The following is a 22599-nucleotide window of genomic DNA, read 5'->3' as shown; positions in this document are numbered from 1 at the left end:
AGCGTTTAAATTCGTTATGTTTCCTTAGGAAGTTCAGATAAAGTGGAGCGCTGATGGTCTAACATCCATTTATTACTAATGTCCGACGCTTTTGGGACATGATTTTAGGAGCAGCCACATGCCCGACAACCGGGATTACTGGAATTTGGAGAAGCATGTAGGAGATTTTCCACATGCAGAACCCAGTAGTTCGAAGAAGACCCGATGGTATTTACTATCACGCGCTAGGATGTACCGCAACGAGGATTTGGCAGCCTACGCTGGTTATCAAATAGACGATCACTGAAGCATTCGCCACTGCATAAGCCAACGCCAGCGGCCAACGCATGTTGAACCCAGTTGGTCAAAGGAATTTTCTTTGTACCATACTTATCCGATATACCCCTCATTTTCCATTTGATAAACACCCAGCTTGGACCTAACCGGCTGAACTTCGGCTTTCAACAAGCATTCCTTTTCCGTTAAGTGCGGGATATCTTCAAAACGTACCCCCTTATCCTACCCCGCTCAGGAACTCATGATGGTTAATTGGTCCTACATCGTTATTGGCCGCAGCAACTAAACTTTGCAGTATTGGTGTGCCACTATCGGCTGTGGTGTCCAGCGCAAGCTTGATGAAGCATTCAATATTTATTTCTCTTTCACTTCACGGTTAGGAGAATCTACAGAATGGGCTTTACTTACTAACTGCGCTGCCGGAGTGGTCCACTTTTTCTCCAAAGTAATAATACACGTGACCGGCTTATGACAGACTTTGTAAGGTGTACGTTTAGGGAAGGCTTTTGATGCACTACCGGTTCTACAATGTTTGGGACCTATTTGGCTTATGGGGGATATGGTGGCAGTCAAGTGATAACTGAGTTCCATGCGTTGAATCGACGATGGAACAATGGATATCACAAAGAACTCACGACGTAGCACCTTCTTTGAACCAAACCGCTACGACCACTAAGGAAGTTAGAGGACGGACCTTTGTTCAAAGACGAGGGCGGTATACCTGCAGTGTCTAATCACTGATTATTCATTACCAACGACGAGCAAACAAACAATATCTTAATTTTCATACCCCCAGAAGGTAAAGACTAACCAAAGCCGCCGTGCCCGTTTCCACCGCAGCATAGAACTACGTGTATTCTATCCTTGGGAGCCCATGTAAACACCGATCTACAATAATTGGAATACTGGCGCCGCAGAAGAACGCAGCCGAAGCCTGATCTTATTCGAAAGGTTCAATCTTGGAGGGCGACATTAGCAAGGCGTACACCGTTACCAACTTCTATAAATAACAACATTCTAAGGCAGGTTTGACTATTCAGTACCCTGAGTTGTTGGTTAATGCCCTAGTATTTGTATCTATAACTACTGGTTCTGTAGTAGTATCACAACAACTTCAACGCGCTACTAAGAGATATGAAGTTATTGTGAAATGACGTGAACTCTGACACTCCTTAGGAAACATTCCCCACTTCCCTTCGTGAGAGCCAAAAAAGGAAACACGCAGAAAAACCCCGACCAAAGAAGAAGCCCCAAAAGAATGTCCTGCCTACGGATACCCGAGGAATATAACCATAACTTACTCAAGGCCGGCGTTAGCAGCTGAAGCGTTGGTCTAAGCTATTATATATGGCGATGGAACAACCCTACGTAAACTGAGTATAATTGTGTTTATGAACGACTTACCACAGCGATAAAAAATACAACCCAGGCAATCTTGGGTTGATGTACGGGCCATGTCCGTGAATTTGAATACTCGGTAAGAAATTGATATTATGCAGCATTTCGTTGTGGGCCGTAGCCAGTGGGGAATGTAGGATTTGTTTCTGTTTACGACAATGAGTATTGCAAACCCATGCGCGTCGAAGACGTAACAACAGAGAGCCCACGCAATTTCTCAGTAGAGCCGCCACCGATAGCGCCGAGAATCTTTCCGTTTTGGACTTCCACATGGTTGCTGATTGCCACGGAAAGTAAAGCTTCAGATAAGAGTAGATTACATCACCGGCAAGGGTTTGCATAAATACATGACAAATCAAATGAATACTGTCTATAACCATTACCATCATAGCACTTTGCGGTAATGAGCCTCTAGAAGGTAACGTGTTTCCCTGTAATTATGAACCATCGTGAGGGAAACGCGTTATAAAACCCACCGCTTTAATGAAGAGGGATATGACAACGGCGGCTTTGGCATGACGTTGGACTGTGGGTTTGAGGTTGGGGGCCACTGCATTGGTCATTTGCACATTAGCATTAATGGCAATACGCATGCGAAATGTGGGGTTTAGGCTATTGGCATGAGAATAATAAGCCCCTGCTTCCTTATCGACCGTCAACGAACACCCAGAAGTTACCCCCTATTTTCGATGGAGCCACACTAAGGCTCCTCATGAAGACCTACCGCCAGTAACTTTCATATGCTAGCCAAGGTAATAGGCTAAGTAGTTGCAGTCACTTCTTATTGAGCGGCATTTTTGGATACATCGCATAGGTCGCAGCCCGCTAATGCGCCTGGAGTCATAATCCCATTTCCCCATGATGTTTGGTTGCCGTTTGGTTTCCATTAACTCCAGGGCGGTGCTAATACCTTCTTCATTATCCTCAAAGCCGGGAAACCGCCCGATGAGAAGATAAAGCCTTCATCTTCTTCAGGAGGACCACCCAATAGCTGACGACACAAGATCCAGATGTTATTCCCTACAAAACTTCAACAGTGTTCGCGCCGGCCATAAGGTGCAAGGAAACAACTGAACCCCCAGCAAGCCAGAAGACCGGCTGCCATCTTTTGTCCCAAGTCCGTTAGTCCATTGCCTAATTTCTTTACGCCCGCCGCCTGTAGCCTTAAGAGCGGATAGGATAACTCCTACTACGCCCCCACAGTCGAAATAGCGACGGCGAATGGCCAGCGGAAGGCCCTACTTCAAACTCTCAAAGGGCTCTTTTACCTTTTTTCCTTGGTGGTAAGCCCCAGCTCCTTTTCCAGGTTTTTCCTTTTGAGGCCCGCAATTCCGCAAGGCGTATTTCGAGGGCCTCAAATTCCTTTGAGCTGCTTCCCTTTCTTCCTCGGTACGAGTTTGGTCCTCGATTACTTCTTGCTGCCGCTCTATTTGTCCCTCCAGTCTTCAATAGCCTGGTCCATTTGTCTGACTTGCTCTTCCATAGTCTTTATTCGTGTAATTAACTGCCGCCGTTCTCTATAGAGAGCCGGATATGGTGGTACGCAAGTTTTTTCCTTCCTCCATTGCTTATGTCCAGGTTCTTGCAGGACAAGATCGAAGGCTCTTTGGACTTGGTCTCTTTCGCGTCGAGCCTCGTTTCTTTGTTCTATTATTTCCACTATCGTTTGGTCCTTGCTGTCAAGTTGTCTTTTTTGAGCATCAGTAAGTAGTCGGTTTTGCTTCATATATTCTTCCTCCCTTTCATCCAACGTTTCTTGCAACCCCTCAGCGCGTTTTTCTAACGCAACCCTGTCGTTCAAGGCTTGCCAACCTCCTTTCTAACGCGCTTCGGGTAGCTAGTTGAAAGCCTTTTAATCTCGAGACGTCACCCCTAACGTTACCCTCCTCATCGAAGAGGTTTTGTGGGGTTGTCCAGCGTTTTTGTCGGGATTATCTCATGTCTTGAACGCTTATGCGGACTTTGTTCCCCTTTCCGTGAGCTTTACATCATCAGCATCGAAGTTGCTGTAGCGCTGCTCTAGCTCTCGAGTTGCCCACTCTACAGTCTCCCGCGCAGTTGCCCCCCTGCCTCACCTATGTTTTTGAAGCTCTAAGTACTTCAGGGATGGGGCTGCCGTGGTTTCTCGATTGCCACATGCGATTCAAGGTGGCCTTGAAGCTTCTCCATCTATCACCATACCTACTTATTAAGGCCATGTCGTAGATGTGAGGTTCGGTATCCGCGCCTTTAGTCCATGCGGTCGTATTCTTCGTCGTAATATCGACTTGGCCTTCTTCGGTGGTGGGGTCAAAATCCGTTCCTTCTACTTCCATTATATATGATAAGCTCAAAGTTAAACCCCAACATATTACCTAAGCAGGTTGGCGGACTGAAAGCAGAACGCACCTTTCACCGGGTCACCTTTACGCCTTCTAGCGCAAAGCCAGGGAAACCCTGTACGTAGGCGTGCCCCGCCTAACGGATAACCTAGTGTTGGTTCCTGGCACCTGGCGCTAAGGTTTGACCTAGCAATACAACCAAACACTGCGGACGTGCGTTACGTCGTCAATAACGTGGGTAGAAACCTCGTTTCCAAATACGCGTAAAGTTCGCCGGGGAATCCTTGCTGGACTTGAACAGGTATGATTTGTATACCACGTACCAAAGACTTATGGTGACTGCATTTGACCCGCGCGGCAAAGGATAGAGCAGGAATCGCCAGTGATGCCATACGCCAAGGTAAGAAGCGCAACCTCTGGCGCCTCAGGAGAAGACGACAATAAAGACGGCTTATGGTACTAAGCATGTAGTTCCATTAGATTCGAAGTTATCACGAACCACGGTGCATACTACCCAAGGCAGCTAAGCGAGCTGCAGTTCGAAGTAACCCTAGCAGACACTACGAACATCCTACAGGGAAAGGACGTAAGTTCAGCAGCCGTCCACCCATACTCCGTTACTAACTTAGAGCTGCAGTACGAAACGGTATACAGCGAAGACTTAGCACGTAGCGCCGGTATGGAATACAGCTCCGGGAAGGCTTTCCTTTACGATCACGTCGTGATGTACAAGACGTTCAGCTTTACAAATAACGTCGAAGAGGTCATCAACCAACGCATTAACCTTCCCAGGCGCAGCCTTACAGGGATAATGTTGCTGTTCGCAAAGACATACACGGCAGGATTGCGTGACTCCGAGGCATTCTTTAATTCCTAACATCACTAACGTAGGCGTTAGCATTAACGGAGTGCCTAATAAGGTTTACTCACAAGGGATAAAGCCCGCGGATATGTACCGGGAAGTCGCACGTAAGTTTGGCGACCAAATTAGCCCCGAGGAATTCTTTAAGGATAAGTATGCGCTGTGGATCGACATGCGCACGACGAACGACGAAGACCTACATGGACAGGGATTGCGGCTGGTAAATACCCAGGACGGCATTACGTTGGAGATCAAGCGCACCAAAGACGCCAGCGACACTACTAAGATCAACGCATATATCTTCGTAGTCTCAGACGCGCAACTGAGTGTAGAAATGAATCAGCTAAAGAGCGTTGCATATTGATGACTCATCCTTTTGATAAAAAATATCGTTGGTATATAATGCTTCGCGTATTTGAAACAACGAAACTAAACTGCAATGCCTAGTGCAAGGCGACCAATTGTATTTCAAAGCAAAGGAGGTGGCTGCGGCGTTAGATTATGAGAACACCAAGAAGGCCATCAGGGATCATGTCTCTGAAAAGTACCAGAAAAGATGGGTTGACATGCAAGGGGTCCCAAACCGTTCCCCTTCTACTATCCACCCACAATCCGTGTTCATTTCGGAACCTGGGCTGTATGAGTTGATATTTAGCTCCAAGCTACCTAAAGCAGTGGAGCTGCGTAGCTGGGTCTTCGAGGAAGTCCTACCTGCGCTTAGAAAGAATGGTAACTACGAGCTGGAGAAGCGCTTCAATAGCCCAAATAAGATGAAGTTTAAAATAGAGACCGAGTCTGACCTACATAATCGGGTCGTATACAACGTTCGCAGGTTCTACCCATATGCAATCATAGTCCCTGGCTTAGGAGAACTGCAAGACACCTCAAATAAGCGCATTAAATGCTGGCAGAAGGGCTACCAGGCAGGGCAACCCGACCTGTTGATTCTCAACAGTCATAAAAAATATAATGGGCTGTGCATCGAACTGAAAACACCTAAAGGCAACGGAGTCCTGTCCGACAAACAAAAGGTGATGTTAGAAAGATTCGAAGAGAATGGTTACCTGACCATCGTAAGCAATGATTACGATATGCTGACCAGGGAAATAGCCGAGTACATGGCCGACGTACGTACCCCTTGTCCTTGGTGCGTAAAGGCCTTCAAAGGCCCCAACACCTTAAGCACGCACCTTAAGATATTCCATAGGTATAATGATTCTTAAACAAACATACTGGCGAGATCTGCTGCAAGGCGTTTCATACCGAATAAAAAATTACGTCGCATTCGAAGACATCGACCGTTTGAGGTTGGTCTTAGAACGCGACGGTCAGGAATACAGCCTTTGGGCGCCTGACTGCGTGAGATACATACTGCAGGGTGAAGAATATACACACCTACGCAGTCATGGTAAGGTAAACGGCCGATGGAAGTTTGACATCGAACGTCGAGCGGAGGATAATCCGTTGTGCGACTAATCCTCTTCATGGGCGGATAAGTAGTCATCTGCTGTGTCTGCCCTCATTTTTTCCGCCATTTCATACGCTGATAAGGTAATAGTCACACCTCCTAGGAACGCTGCGATGTAAGGTAACATTATACCTTAAGTAGATTCCACTCTTTTCTTACCAACAGATAATGATCTAAGGGCTTAGGGCCATCGTAAAGGCAGCACCAAATATGTTGGCCGCTACGTATACAGCCACATCGGTCGCAGATGCCATCCCAGTGTTCCCTATTCTCCCACCTTACACCCTCATAGTCGTCGAAGCATACGAAGTCTTCGTCGATCTCCTTCTTACGTCGCGTGAGCACCCGGCCGGTTTCAAGGGGGCAACATCGCTCTGCTAAATCGCCGTGGGTCTCGCAGACCACATCTGTGAGGTCATAGCGACGGCAGCGGTACTTATGCCAGTTTTCTTCGAAGAGGGGTTCATCGCATCGGCGGCAATGACCTTTAAGGCAGACTCTATGCTCGCGGTGATATCGTAGGGCCTGTACTGTGGACAGTTCCTTACCGCAGTCACCGCAAACAGTGCCGATGGTCTTCTGACAGACTTTCTTGGAAAGATGGTATTGCAGTCGCTGCTTGCTACTAAAAGCTCTATCACATTGCACGCACTTCATTATATATACCTTATTTTTTATTGTTAAATTGTTAAACCCTGTAAGAGGGTTTTAGGATAGGGTCTATTATTTCTTGTTATTTTGTTAAGCCCCCATTAAAAGATGAGGTATCATTCTTTCTCATTGTTGAAGCCAGCAAAAAGATAATCATGTTAACCATTCTTCGATTACGATGATTTAACAAAATAACAATAAAAAATAGGTCCTTACTTGAGACCTCTTTGCAGCATTTAACAAAATAACAATAAAAAGAAAGACCTATGCTAATTCCTCTTGCTGGGGCTTAGTAAGATCTTCTTTGCGACCTCTTACTCTTCTCGAACGTCGTCTAAAGTCCTTTGTGCTTTAGTATCCGCGGGACACCAATGTCCAATGAAGTCTTCTTCAGAGAATACCTTATTACAGTGACAGCAGCTGTGTTTCTTACGAGGCGTCGGAGGGGTAACGATGATGCAGTCAGCAGGTAGTTCGCACGTAATGCAGTCCATATATCTATGGGGGATATCGAATGAAGTCCTTAATGGACTCCTTAGCCCAGCCCGCCATTGTCAAAAGCGCGCCAAACCGTTCTGCACGCTTCAGACCACACATTTCATCGTACAATTCCTGTACGCGCTCTTTTAACCGGTCTATCTCTTCCCTTTGCATTTCTATGGTGTCTCTTTTATCCTTTGCGTCGGCGGTAATCCTTCTTACTGCTTCCACTGGTTCCATCTATATATGAACCCAGATCACATGCCTTGTAACGCTCTGATAGTAGGACCCACCGGCTGCGGAAAGACCCAGTTCATCGTGGAGCAGCTATTAGGATCCTTTAGATACCGCTTTGACTACATCGTGCTATTATGCCCCACCTACGTGAACAACCGCACCTGGGAAGGCATAGGAGTGAAAGATGACGACTTCTTCGTAGATATCTTAGACCCTAACGAGTTATCCAGCCATTTGAAGTTCTGGCATAAGCAATTCCCTAAAGATACGCAGACGCTCCTCATATTGGATGACATTGCCTGTGGGGACGACGTAAAAAGGCGCACCTCCGAATTAGTGAAGCTCGCCTTTAGCGGCAGACATGACAACATTAGCGTTTGGTTGCTTTCCCAGCAGCTTACCAGTGTCTCTAAACCCTTCAGGGAAAACATAGGCTCCCTGGTCGTATTTTATACTCCAAGTAAGTCTGACCTGGAAACCATCTTAAGCGACTACGGTGGTGAGATAAGCAAGGAACAGTTGCATGAATACATGCGGCATTTAAAAACGCATCAACATTCCAAGATGATCTTCTCTTTGAGGTTTCCCTACACGGTTGGAATCTATGATTCCTAATGTATATGGACATTGAGCAGCTGATAGATGAAGTCCCCACACAGTTAGACGAAAGTAACCTTAAGGAACAACTTAACATCCTTGTTTCCTCGGGGAAGTGTAAGGAAATGATAGGCAAGGAACTTACCCATGAACAGGTTAATAAGCTGTCGGAAGAGGAAGTCAAGAAGTTCCATAAGAGGTATGAGGCTGCCCTTGCAAGTAAGACCACGGACGCCGTAGCATACTCAGCCATTAAGTTCGCGACTAAATTGCTTGGACTTGCGCTGCCCATAGACGACGTGGAGCAACTACAGAAGGACATAAGAGATGACTATGTCATATCCCAAGAACTTAAGATAACCTGTGGGTGGTTGTCTTTGAAGTGCGGTAAGTTAATGGCAGTCGCCTCTGCGGCTTTGCACGTAGCTCAGCATGTCGACTTGAAGGAGGTACTAGGTTCCTTCGGAACATCTTGGAAGGACTTCAAGAAGGACAGAGAAGTCGAAAAGGTCTTCCAGGCGGCACTTGCTGAGGTACCTGATCAAGTCGCCTCAAGTACCTAGTCAAGTCGTTGTCAAGTCACCTCAAGTACTTAGTCAAGTCGTCCTTAAGTCATTCTCAAGTACTTAGTCAAGTCGTTGTCAAGTCACCTCAAGTACTTAGTCAAGTCGTCCTTAAGTCATTCTCAAGTACTTAGTCAAGTCGTTGTCAAGTCACCTCAAGTACTTAGTCAAGTCGTCCTTAAGTCATTCTCAAGTACTTAGTCAAGTCGTTGTCAAGTCACCTCAAGTACTTAGTCAAGTCGTCCTTAAGTCATTCTCAAGTCCTTCAAGTCCCTTAATATAAGATGAGTGACACCGAAGAACAACCTCCCGTAGAAGATACCAAGATTACCAAGGCTAAATCTCCGGGCAGAGTCGCTGCCGGAAAGAAGCTCGCGGAGATGAATAAAAAGAACAAAGCAAAGAAGGAGGAAAAGGTGGAGGAAGAGGAATCCTTTATCAATCCTGGGTACGTCATTGGCGCGTTAGGAGTCGCTATAGCAGCAGGCAGCCTTTACTTACAATGGCGGGCTACGAAGCCAAAAGTAAAGTGGGAGGCCGCAACATATCACGCACCTGTAGAGACGAAAAAGAGTAAGATCCCTGAAATGGAGTAACCTTCTCGCTTTGTAATATAATGTCGACCGCGTTGTTGAAAACTGTTGAAGAAGCAGCTATCATTACTTCTATTGTTGCGGGTATTGGTTGGGTAGGTAAGAAAGTGCTCAAAGAAGACTTTACTGAAGACCCAAGCAAGAGCTTCGCTAATTTCGCTAAAATGACCGCTGCCGTAGGCGGGGCTATCATGGTAAAGGATTACCTACGGAAGGAAAAGTACCTACCTAATGTATAATGGTTAGCTTAGTCGCAGGTGGAGTCATTGCAGCTTTAGCATTTACAGGGGCTAATTATGGTGGTAGATATCTGGATAAATTAGTTAGCGGTGATAAAAACGCAGAATCTAACGCCGAAAGAAAAAGGCACGACTTAGCGCTGGAGAAATATCAGCGGGACGTGGCGGCTTGGAATAAAAAAAGACAAGCCTACAGGGATTGGTTGGATAAGAATTACCAAGACAAAATGCAGGCGGATAAGAACTTCGAAAACACAGACTACGCCTTCAAACTTTATGCGCAAGCGCACCCCACAGTGGCGTTAAAGAAGCCTGACTTTAAGAATTACTACCAGCCTTCTAAGAAACAAAAAAATAGTGAGTTGGTCTTCGTAGGAGTCGCAGGGCTGGCAGGAGGCGTGGCCTTGGCGTATCTAATATAATGATCGTCTTTTTGGAAAGCGACAAGAATGACTTTACCACTTATCTGAATCCTCCCATCCGCGCGGAAAGGGTTCGGTTGGTTAGTTGCTCTTTGTACAATTCTTGGTATAATTTAATTGATGGCTTTGTCGTTGACAATGCCGCCAAACTAAAAATACCAGATTCCCAATACACACCTATAACACTGGCTAAGGAGCTAGCAAAGCATGGATATACTCTTACCACAGGATTACCCCATGAAATGACATTTAAGAAAAATAATGGAAGCGCTAATTTGAAGGACAGTTCATTGGTAGAACTCCTGGGCCTTACTAGTACCACGATAAATAGCGGCAGTACATATGATGTGAAATGGAAAGTCGCATCCTCTTATGAAGTCTATTGCGACTTGGTCCATAGTTACAACAATGGAGAAAAGTCTTCTCTTATGTCCAAGTTTCTGCCCCAAGGTAATCCATTTGACCCAGTGGAATACACTCCCATTTCTTTGAGCTATGACTTATCTAATTTGGTAGAAAGCATAAACATCACCATTAAAGTGGACGGAAAGACGGTGGATTTTAACGGACGTAAGATCAATCTTGTTTTGGAATTCATATAATGGGCCGCGTAGAGGACAAACTTAAAAGGATTTACTATGGGCCGGAAGGTTATTGGAAAGGAGCGTCAGCTATCAAGAAACTCGCGATCGCGGCCAGGGTATCAGATGAAACGGCTAAGAACTGGTTGAAAAAACAAACCCTCTGGCAGGTTTATCTTCCCGTGCCTAAGTACATTCCCAGGCCCAGCTTTACCGTAAATACCCCCAATGAAGTTCATCAGGCGGATTTGCTTTTCTTACCGCACGATAAGGTGAGAAAGAAGACCTATAGGTACGCTTTGACCGTAGTCGATATCGCAAGCAGATACAAGGACGCCGAACCCATAACCAGCAAGGATTCTGGGGAAGTCGCAGAAGCCCTAGGTAGGATTTATAAGCGCGTCTTGAAATGGCCTAAGCTGCTGCAAGTGGATGCGGGGACGGAGTTCATGGGCGTGGTTACTAAGACCCTGAAAGACCACAGCACTAAGATTAGAAGAGCTAAAGCAGAGTACCACAGGGGTCAGAGCATCGTCGAAAGATTCAATAAGACCTTGGCCGAGCGTCTCTTTGGATACCAGTATTGGAAAGAGCTGGAAGATCCCTCCAAACGCAACAGGGAATGGACTCAGAGGCTCCCCCAGGTCGTCGCGGCTTTGAACAACGAGGCGGCCAGGGCTACGGGAATGAAACCCAAGGATGCCATAAAAAAGAAACACGTGGAACACAAGTCCTACGTCAGAAGTTCAAGGGCGGTCTTCCCCCATGAAAAAAAATTAGGTAATGTCACGGTTCGATATCTCTATGAGCCGGGTGAACTAGAAGGAGGATCCAAAAGAGCTACGGATCCCAATTGGTCTTTGGAAACTTACCAGATCCGAAGTGCGATAGCTAAGAAGGGTCAGCCCATCTTGTATTATCTTCATGATGGTCCCACGCGTGGGTTCGTCATGGAAGAACTGCTTATCGTGTGATGTCCGAATGCTATCGTATGCACTCCGTCATCACACATCCATCGCTTACCGTCAAATGCAGACAGTGACACCTTCTCCTGCGTGACGTTATGTATCTGATGACCATAGCTGCGCAGGCTGTTCATCTTATGTCGCTGTTCCTTGCGTGTTCGTAATACGTTGAGGTAGGACTCGTGCGTAATGTCCTTCTTAACCACGTACTTTTTTACGCCTTTAGCTTTCTTTTCTACGCCGTCTAACTTTAGCACGCTGTACATCTTTGGTTTCAGACCCACGTATTCCACGATGGGTTTTCCTAACATTTCGTCTTTCATCTTCCCAATTACCTTCTTATTCTTCGCAGAGTAAAGGAAGTGCTCCTTCGGGTAACCGCTGGTGTCGTACTCATCTATGTCGGGGAGGCAGTCTTTGTAAACGTCTTCCGTTTGCACTTCTAGAATTAGGGAGTCGGTGTCTGTGTACAGGAGGCGACAGCGGTCTCCGTACTTTGGCTTAAGCTTATCGTAGTAGAACTCGTACATAAGCAGCTTCGATAGATCCAGCACCGTAAAGCCTGTGTAAACGGGCTTGTTTAGTAAGAGGTTTGCCCTTTTCATGTGAATCACGTAGAAGTTCAGCATTTCTACGTATCTAACGAAGCCTGGCTGTGACACGTATGCTTCTGCTTCCTCTTTGGTGCTGACTATTTTTACGCTTACGCGCTTGCGGATGTTCTCCATTGTCTTTCCGAACACGCTGTTGTTCATCAGTTTGAAGAGGTTTTTCTCGAAGTCATTTTTCGCTGCGGTACGCTTTTGCGTGTTAAAGTCAATGTAGGGGCGCATCCAGGGTTCCTGCGTGAATTTTAGGACTCTGTGGATCTTCTCTACGCGCATTCCGTGTCGCACGTAGAACTGCAGGTTGCGGTAATGTACCACATACTTCTTCTTATCCATCAGGTTCATAGTTAGTTTCCTGTACGGTTTGTAACCAGGGCACATTTGCTTTTGCAGCGGACTTAGCTGCTTAAATGGTATCTCTATCGCTTCTGGTGCTAAGGGGAACTCATTGTGTTCGTCGTGCAGGCGCTCTGGGTACTCCAGATCCACTTCTAAGACGTAACCCTTGTCTTCCTCCTTTCCTACCTGCATGTAGAAGTCTATCGGCTTCACTGGATCCCATTCGAAGTCTCTCACAGGTAGGTACTGTGACATTGCCCAACCATAAAGGTTATTCGCATCCAGGTAGTAAATGTATGTGGTTGGTTTCTCTGGGTCGTGCTCTACTAAGGGGTTGTTCGCTTTTGCGTATCGTCTGCTGGGTCCGCAAACACCGCCGCGGATGCCGTCTTCCATAAAGCGGTACATGTCGTATTCCGTTAGGAGATCCAGTTGCGCGTTTGTCTTCTTTAGAAGTGCACTCCAGCTGAGCCCAGGAGCCGTGTAGAAATTAGCGGGATCCAATCCGTAATATTCCATAGCCATCTTTCTGAAGCTTTGGAAAACATCTGCAAGCAGCACTACGTCAGACCTTAGGTAGATGTCGTGGTAGTCACCCATGTTCTCACAGGAGTACTTTTCCCACACGTCTAACGCATGCTGGTACTCCTCATCCTTTATACCAGACTCGTTTAGGGTGCTGTAGAAGCGATCTTTGGGTGGTAGGGGTTCTTTGAATCGATCCCAGGAGTCCATGTATTCGTATGGGTAGACTCCTTTCCTTTCCGCGCCGTATTGACTGGAAATGGGAAAGTTGGTGTTATACTTTACGAGGTTTGCTAAGGAGTCCGCCATGAACTGCTGCGAGTCTAAGAACTTTAGCTTACCCACAGTTACGGACATGTAGCGCTCTTTGTTGTTGGGTATGCATTTGACGTCGGAGCCGTCTGTTCCTTGTAGTAGCAAATGGGAGTCGTAACCGCGGAGGTTGTGAAAGAACACCGGAATCTCCATGTCTGGATTTACTTTGAAGTTTATATTGCATTTCCAATGAGCCGCTCCTCTGTATTTACCCGTGATGTGGCAGTGATCCCTAACCTTATCCACATAGAAATCCTCAACAAATGCTTTGTGGCAGTGAATGCAGTGCGTGGAGGGCTTTCCCGGCTTCTCACCTTTCTTAGCATACTTCCCGCATTTAAAATGAGCTTCTCCTAGATACTTTCCATCTTCATCCCACGCTTTCTTGGCTCGTCTTCCAAACTGAAGAAGCGTATGTTGGCAAATGTGGCATTTTTTTGCCTTGTTAAAAGCCTCCTGGTTCTCTTTGGTAAATTCCATCTTCTTTGGACGTCTTAATTGTTCTCTAATCTCCCCCTCCTCTTCTCGCAATGCTTCTAGAAACTCATTAGCTGCGTTCTTACCTCGGTAAATCACAGGAGGGTTTGCTTTACCGTCTGATCTGACTACTATGTAACCAAAGGAGCAGATCTCGTGTAATCCTACCTTATTCGTGGCGCCACGTTTCTGCTCTTCCTTAGTTATCAACGCTTCGAAGTCTGCATATATCACGTAAGGCACTTGCATCTGCTTTTGATGGTCTGCGTATGAAAGCTCTTTGTTGGTGGGCATCTGGATCCGTTGCGCCACTTCTTCGACTCCGCGGCAGATCTCATCGTGTTTCTTTAGGGTATTTAAGGATGTAAATGACAGCAAGCAGCAGTCGCAGAAGTACTTTTTACCTTTGTGCTTAGTATGTCTGTAGAATAGTCTGCTAATGTGTTTAACCCATGAGTAGTGTCCGCCGTGGTAGAATAAATGTACGCGCTCTCCTTTACTTTTTGACAGAACTAACGGTACTATCGTCTGCTCTCTGACTCCGTAAACGTTAATTGCTAGATCGTTTATTTCCTCAAATATGGGGATGTCTATCAACTGCATGGGAAATTCCACACCATCCCACTCTAAATCATCTGTGGGATACTTACTTGTCCTACAGGGGTCCTTCTCTGCTGGATACAGTGCAGACCTGATTGCCCACATAAAGCATCGATTGTCTTCATTCTTCACGTTTACAATAGCCTTCTTCCTTTCTACCCACGTTGGTAGCGGTACGTAACTCCCCCCTCGTATGGGTACGTACCTGGCCATACTTATCTCTATTCCTTCAACCTCCTCTACTGTCCAACCCGATCCTTCTTTCGTGTAGTTAGACAGCGACTCCATTATTGCTTCTAAGGCTTCACTGAGTGACCTATCCAGATTCGTGGATTCTAATATCACTAACGACTTTGATCGCAACATTGCTGTCGTCATTACCTCGTCTTTTGACAAACTTACTTCTACCATTATGCTCGCTTTCAGGGCTCCTAATTCTTCTATACCTTTTCGGAGAGTCCTTTTAACCTTCCTTTCTGACTGACGCCAAAACTGTCTAACGTCAATCTCACCGTTACCGGGTATTGGCACCGTGCTGAAGTTGCTTTGGGATTCCATCTATATAATAGGAAATATTTTATACCTAATACCAAGCACTTTTTAAGTCGTCGTAGTCGTACTCACAGTCCTGACAATGCCAAAACAATTTAACCTTAGTCTCAAACTTCTTACCACATCCACAATCATAACTGCTCATACACTTCGTCTTCATTTTCAAATGCTTTTTCAAATCCGCTTCTTTCTTAAAAGTTCTCTTACATTCTTCGCACTCCATATATAGACTAACATATTTGCGCTGTTGCCCCCAACCACACTTGGAGTGGGTTGTTTCCGTAGGTGGATTTTTGACACGGGTCTTGCCCGTGTTGAGATTGCGCTGGAACCCCCATTCCCTATACTACTCAAAGGAATGGAGTAAATATGAGAAATAAGTGATCTAGGGGCATTAGACTAATATACATTTCTGAGTGGTTTACCTGTTTTCCACTAAGGTGATAAAATGATAGTTTTTGATTCCAATCTCCAACAGCCAAGATATCAAATGGCTCATCTCTATAAGATGTAAAATATACCACATTCTAGTTAGCAAGAACAGGGATTGCACAATGATAATGATATGAGTGGTGACAGCTATATAATACAATGGCAGAGACTTTCATCCCAGCTCATATAATTATTAAAGAATAGATGAATGATATTGAAAAAATATGAAAATATTAAAATTGATGATGACGATGATAAAAATCATACCCAGATGATGGTGATGATGATGAGTTGCAAGATGACAATGATGATTACAGTGATGACATATGACAGAGGTGATAATTACATGCCCGATGATATTGGAGATAACGACAATTAACGCTGAATAATAATAACAACAGTATACATTACTTTGAAGGGTTCCAAGAAAGAGTCCAAACTGGACATCCTCCAGGTCGTTCAATTTTCACTTTTTCATCTCCACTCTAAAGTAAAAAAAATTAAAAACTAAAAAAAAGTTTTCATTCTCGATTTTTTTAATATATGATTTGATTTGATTTTAAATTCAAAATGTTTAACTAACAACAGTGAAACCTCTCTGAGAGGACACCCAGATAAGACGGACACCTCTTTAAAATGGACACCTTTTTGCAGTCCCTGCCCGTTTATGGTCATTTTACTGTATTTAAACTCTCTATAAAACAGACACCTCTACAAGACTGACTACGGACAGGGCATCTACACGTTACTGTAATTCATGGGATTAAAATTGCAAAAATAAACGAAAGAAATTGTGATTTGATTACGTAGATAAATAAATACTAAGGAAGTAAATGTATTTTAAAGCTTGACATTTTTTAAGAAATTAGAAATTATTAACCCTTTGGTGCCGGCCCCTAAAATGGCCACTTTCTGTGCCTGTCAGTCAAAAAAATATAGCTTTTCAACTATTCAGTCAACTTGGCCATATTATACCTCATTTTAAAGCTAATTTTTTACTTCAATAATGCGGGAAGTAGTTGCCCAATTCTTCCAAGCCAGGGACTCATGTATAAAGGGCTTGAAGGTGCACACTTTATCCCCTCAGACCATTTTAGTTTGATCCTTACTACGAGTATTTAAAGCTTCAAAGAGCAAAAAGGGAAGTCAAAACAGATGTAGAGATCCTGAGGATTGAACTGTGGACCTCTGCGTACTAACCCGATTGAGCTATGCCTCATCCTTTTTTAGGTCTGTGGCTTACCTTGTTTCGTATGCTAATAAAGCCATTAAAAAGTCCTAATGCAAGATACTGGCCATCATTAGTCCAACTAGTAACAACAAATGAAGTCAAATTAATAAAATAACTTGTTATTGCTATTCACCACAACAAACACTGCATTGGTTCAGCTCAACAGGATTAAATTGAAAGCAATGATAGACCCCTCTACAAGCCACTATTTGATCAGTCCATGTATTAACCTGGAGCACAGCTCTAAACTAGTACTATAATCTTATTATATAACAGTGTGATGTATTTATTAGATCAAAGTTGTTTACAGTCTAGTGTTCGTCACTCTAATTATTTGTTTACAGAAGTCATCTTTACACGTTCGTGGTCTGTAAGATATGCACTTTATTGCATGCTTGTAATTCAATATGTACATAGATCAAAGATAGATCAAACATAGATCAATTAACAGTACCTGAAGTACATAAATATTGTAACATTATTGTGCACTAATAAAAACTCACCTACAACTGGTGACTCTAGAGGGAACTTTGTGTTTAGTGACAGACTTTTGTTCTGGGGACCACAGACCTTGAAAATCAACAGAATATTGATCAGTTATATCAACTACTAATGAGATGACATTTTTGTCCCTATTTCAAAACATACTGTTAAAACCAAAGAAAACATGCAGTAATTTCAATGTTCCCACTGGAATTTTTTAACCTAGTACGGTAGGCCCTCTAAACCATTTATCATTTTGATAGCTCTATTAGAACAAGACAGAAAAGTGATTCCTGAGTTTCAATAATTTTTGCATTTTAATCTGCTTCCTTTAAAAATATTAATGCCTATTGCCAACATTAGTTCATATGATTTAAGAAGGTCCAGTACTACAATGCTTGCAGTTAACACTGGACGTTTTAAGAATGTTTTTTCTAACAGATTAATTTTTATAAAGATTAATATTTTTAGTCCTTTTTTTTAGTTTCTTAGCGCACCACTTGATTGTATTTTATCAATGTGAATAAAGACCTATTATCATCATCATCATCATCATCTTCATCATCACCACCACCACTACCATCATCATCATCATCATCATCATTATTACTATTACATAGCTTCCCAAAAGTGGAATGAATGTTATTCCAAGGCCAAAACAGACTATAAGATAGGGAATGAATAGAGATATTTTCAGAAACTTACATTTAATAATAAAAGTACAGTACCTACCAAAATCATTTGCTGTGCAGCTTGCTAGTTGTTGAGTAACAGGATTATAAGCCATGCACTGAATGGAATCATTATGCCTGAAAATACACAAACAGAGAACTCTCTTTTTTACTTTCTTTAAATGAAACTGAACCCTGAAACTACCTCTCACCTGATCTAAGTTGAGGAAGAGCTAACCTTGGGTTTTAAGGAGGAAGGGAACTGGCGAACCAGTCAGCCTTGTTTCAAGTAACACTATAAGCAGCCAATGAGAGGGTGCGCAAAAATACAAGTAGGGATTAACCAATCACAATTTAGTAAATATATCTAGGTACTTTGCTGGGGGTCTAGAACAAGAAATCTGTCACTGATTCATCTATGAACCTAACCAACAGTTTGTGTAACTTCACATGTATGCATGCTAATTGGTTAATGCTTACGTGTATTTCAGGATACCCTCTAACTTGGATGTCCAGATAACAACACTTTTGTCAGCACCTCCTGAGGCAAATCTTTTTCCTGTTGAAAAACAAAGATAAGAAGAAAACTATGTCATTTTTGATTATTATAATGGAAATATTTTTGGGAGGTAGTATGTCTTAGCCTTTAGTTATAAAATAACTTGGAGAGGGTGGTGCCTTTGAAATAATGTGAAAATTTCTGTCTAGCATGGCTTTGTACTACTTTGACTATGCAGCAGCAATCTTGGATTGCAAGGCATTATTGGGTGTCCAGGGGGGCAAATAAAGCATTTTTACAGTAATGATGTCAATTGATATTAACACTTCACCACAAGAGAATACAACAACAGATAAATTAAGACGGCACATTGATCACCTTTACCCATATAAGAAAGACAGACACATGAAACTCTACATATTTTCTGCCATCTTTGTTTAGTTTTCCCCACTGGCAAGACAGTGGCTGTATCATTAAAGTAGTCCATTCGAAAACTTTAATACAAAGATTTTGATTTTTGTACATTTTCTCTTCGCCTACCCCTCCCCCAACTGTAATATATGCTGCACCTCCAACATTATCACACTTGTCAGCAGTTCTATCTTAATTCTCAAAGTTACAATATAAAAATTATTTTCCGTCGAAAAATCCTGATATACTTTACGTATCTGATATTATTTAAGTTATATATATATATATATACGTCTATATTTTATAAATTGATTATTTTCTTGAAAGTGATGTGACAGCGACATCGACGTAGCAACACGAACATCTCTATATTCATAAGCTTATTTTCGTCAATTTTCTTTGAAGAACGGTGCGAAGCTATTATATACGACGGAAAATACAAGGTTTCTACTTAAACCAACTGCAAAGGCTGTGTTATATGACATTAACCCGAGCTCAATTTACGTACCGTCTCTAGCATAAGCCACACAGTAAACGAGTTCTTTATGACCTTTAAGCGAGTCAATAAGAGTCCCATCACTCGAGTCGTACACCTAAAGAAGTATTCCAAAAAATAACCAACGTTTTAAAGCTTTTCTGGCTCAAAAATCGTCGTAAAAATAGTATTTTAATGCATAGTTACAGACTGACCAGGACTCTGTTTCCAGCGGCAACGATTAGTTGACTTCCATCAGGACGAAAAGCGAGGTCGTAAATACTAAAAGCCGAGCAAAAATATTTCGTTAGGAGTTGGCAGAGAGACAAAGGAAGGTCTCAAGATTATTATCTGTCTCACCATTGCTCGTTTTCTTCTTTATCGTGGACTCTATCCACCCAAGTAGGCACAGCTCTCATTTTATTTTTCAGACGAGAGAATAACAAACTGGAGCCTCGAGGGATCTTGGGTACATGACCGATAGGCATCATGGGCATTTTCGCTTCCCGCCAAAAATTGAAGATCGAGATTTTTTTGATGCCAAACTATATTCTTTTCTTTTCTTTAAATTCGTTTTCTTCTTTTTTAGTTTCTGTTTTCTTTCCTTTTGCTCTATTCTCTTTTCTCCTCTTTTTTCCTTTTCTTTCACCTCTTTTCTTAGTTTCTTTAGTTTCAATTCGTCGGCTTCTCAGCACCATTAAGGCATGGCTCTTTTGAGGAAGTGATGGAAAATCAGTTATTTATTCATATCTTTGACAGTTTACTATGAATCTTTCCCAAATTTGGCTCGTAGTAGTAATTCTTCAAGGCAAGCAATTACCGTATATCTGTTACCATGGAAATCAGGTCAAATTTTTTGGAAAAAATAGAAAATATTCTAAAAATTAAACTTAAAATAATTTCCAAGATATCCAATTAGATCCATATAGGCATTGTAAATATGAATAGTAATCTGCATTTTCATGACTTTTAAAGATGTTTCGGTACGTTTACAAACGGCTTGTTTAAAAATCCAAGATGGCGGCCTTGTGGTCACGTGACTTAGTTTCCATGGTAACCAAGGCTCTAAGGTTCCTTCTTTTCACAAAAGACATTAACTTGCCAAGTTTGGGGAAGATTCGTAGAAAACTGGCTATGATATAGCTAATCAGTTTTTCATCTGAGAGCCATGCCTTAATGATACTGAGTTCCTTCATTCCCAGAGATCTCTTGTTCATTCTCATCTTTCTCTCTCTCTCTTTCTTCATTGTTCTTCTCTTCTATTCTCTTTTCATCTCTCTTAACGCGCGGCTTCTCTCTGCTCTTCACTCTTCAGACTTCTGTCAGTTCTTCTTTCTTATCCTCTCCTAGCTTCTTCTCTCTCTCTCTCCGGCTTTTTTCCTTTCTTATCACAACACCTGTCCTCTCCTCTCTTCACTTTTCTTTCTTGGTTTGGGGGGTGGGGGGGGGGGGGGGGGAGCGGTGACTAGCCTCTCCCTTAGGCTTCGGCCGTGGTTAGTGATCAGCGTCTGTAAATTCTCGGATAACGGTGTTGGGCCGGGGCCGAAATCTCAGGAATTGGTATAGTCGTAAACTGTATTTGCAATTAAAGCTGCGGCATACGACGATAAAGCTACAATGGCCCTAAATTAATTACCAATGAATAAAATAATCTCCGGCAATCTAGCTAGTCTACTTAACACATAAACTTTTAAAAAGATTAGTTTAGAAAAATATACAAGAGCGAAGAATCCCCCAGCAAAGTGAAAATTTCTGGCATATCATTCTTTAATGAATTTCCATGCAAAATTGAATAAATTCGTAACATAATCCCATAACCTATTACCCAATACTGATTCTAAATTGCTAAGATAAAGCTGATGATTATTTTATCATATCACGAGTCACAAATATTTGTGTAGCTGTTGAGCCGCTTTCTCCTGAACTTTCCAAATTTTAGAACTTTGTAGCCAGATTAGATAAAAACACATTAGCGTACCTTTTACTGACAACGCTATTCAAACGACAGTAATGGATTTATTAATAAGTTTAACCACTCAATTCTCAACTTGAAGTGTTTTAGCTAGTAGAGGTAACTCTCTATTTTTACATAAAACCAGATGGAAATTTCATGTACCGCTCTAAAGTTCTTACTTGAATCTGTCAAAAACTTGACATGACTTTCGATGTCATGAAGATTCATTATTGCTTTTAACATATTTGTTTCTTTTGAATCTCTTATGGTTTAGTAAATTGCAATTTTTCACATTCGTTTTAGATTTCGACGATTTCCATTACATTGCCATTCGGGTCTATAGTTACGTCTCGGTTCAAATTGTCAAAATTGTCAACTCAATCGGACTTAAACTACCGGCAACCGAAATTGAAAGTTTTTTCTTCGTTTACATATACTTTGTTAAGAGCGCGAAAACCCATTGAGCAGAGGAAATTAATTCCATCGGCATAATTATCGTAATTATATATATTAGTATTCAGTTTGTTGATCAAAAGAGCCAAGTTTTGGGGTTGTTGTCAGTATTTTTTCTTTGCATGGTGTTTGGCTATATAGCGTCCACTGGAGGCGAAGTTAACTCCTATAAGCCTCTTGTCTATGCTTTTCAAGACTCTTACAAGTGCTATCTTTATCAAGGAGCCCTTTTTTGTTACCATAAGGGGCCAGATGATCTGAAATAGTGACGTGTAAATGACGTCACTGCAAAACTGAGGTGTGGCTTGCAAAATTTCAGGGCCAGCGAAAAAAAAAATGCCTGCCTGCCATTGGAAACAAAATATCAACATCAGTAAAGACCCATTGCCACTTACCGTGATGCACCGCGGTCACAGATGAATTTCGTGGTCCATGAAATTCAAAGATTCATATATTGAATAACAACTTCATATTAAATCCATTTCCGACATAGCACTAAGGCACAATAATGATTCTTTTACATTCTTTTAAGAGTTTATTCAAAAGGTTGGAATTGTTTTTTCAGTGTTGACACGATTCAAACTGTAAACAAATTGTGATGCATCACGGTAAGTGGCAATGGGTCTTTAAGTATTGTGTCACTGCGGTTATCAAGCAATTTTTAGGAATTTTTTGGGTTTTTTTGGGTTTTTTTTTTGTTTTTTTTTGTTTTTTTGTTTTTTTTTTTGTGTGTGTTTTTTTTTTTTTTTTTGGTGGTCCTGAAATCCAAAAGTGGCTAATCGGTTTTGATTGGCTAACACTTTTCTCATATCATCTGGACTGCTAGTTGCTAGTCTCCTCAGCAGCCGTGTTTCGTAACGGCTGCTGTAGAGACTACATTATAAGGCGAGTTTGTGTAAAAATCTTATAGAAAATTGCACA

General features: G+C 42.7%; 2 protein-coding genes across 3 annotated transcripts in view; one reads left to right on the top strand and one right to left on the bottom strand.

Moving 5' to 3' along the window:
* LOC148908899 (uncharacterized) overlaps nt 1–18524 on the top strand; it is an 83596-nt gene extending 65072 nt beyond the window's left edge. Inside the window, exon 2 of the mRNA XM_089035285.1 lies at nt 18378–18524. Coding sequence (XP_088891411.1) covers nt 18378–18406 — 29 coding nt within the window. The 3' untranslated portion in view covers nt 18407–18524. The remainder of the gene's footprint in view (nt 1–18377) is intronic.
* LOC116295685 (intraflagellar transport protein 122 homolog) overlaps nt 1–22599 on the bottom strand; it is a 110527-nt gene that overhangs the window by 86419 nt on the left and 1509 nt on the right. Inside the window, exons 1-9 of one of the 2 annotated variants that reach the window (XM_089035282.1) lie at nt 19632–19928; nt 19487–19553; nt 19305–19389; nt 18367–18445; nt 17948–18024; nt 17236–17302; nt 16745–16811; nt 15913–15986; nt 15495–15570 (exon numbers count right to left, since the gene is read on the bottom strand). In XM_089035282.1, the coding sequence (XP_088891408.1) occupies nt 15495–15570; nt 15913–15986; nt 16745–16811; nt 17236–17302; nt 17948–18024; nt 18367–18445; nt 19305–19389; nt 19487–19553; nt 19632–19768 (729 nt within the window). In that variant the 5' untranslated portion in view covers nt 19769–19928. Of the gene's footprint in view, nt 1–15494; nt 15571–15912; nt 15987–16744; nt 16812–17235; nt 17303–17947; nt 18025–18366; nt 18446–19304; nt 19390–19486; nt 19554–19631; nt 19929–22599 lie in introns of those variants that run through there. The other variant, XM_089035283.1, reaches the window with a different exon arrangement.

The sequence above is a fragment of the Actinia tenebrosa genome, unplaced genomic scaffold (assembly GCF_029948245.1).
Source record: "Actinia tenebrosa isolate PJP-AT-01 unplaced genomic scaffold, QUT_ActTen_1.0 PGA_scaffold3__52_contigs__length_22856419, whole genome shotgun sequence".
NCBI lineage: Eukaryota > Metazoa > Cnidaria > Anthozoa > Actiniaria > Actiniidae > Actinia > Actinia tenebrosa.
Note: the sequence above shows the minus strand (reverse complement) of the source record. Positions and strands in the feature narration are given on the sequence as shown.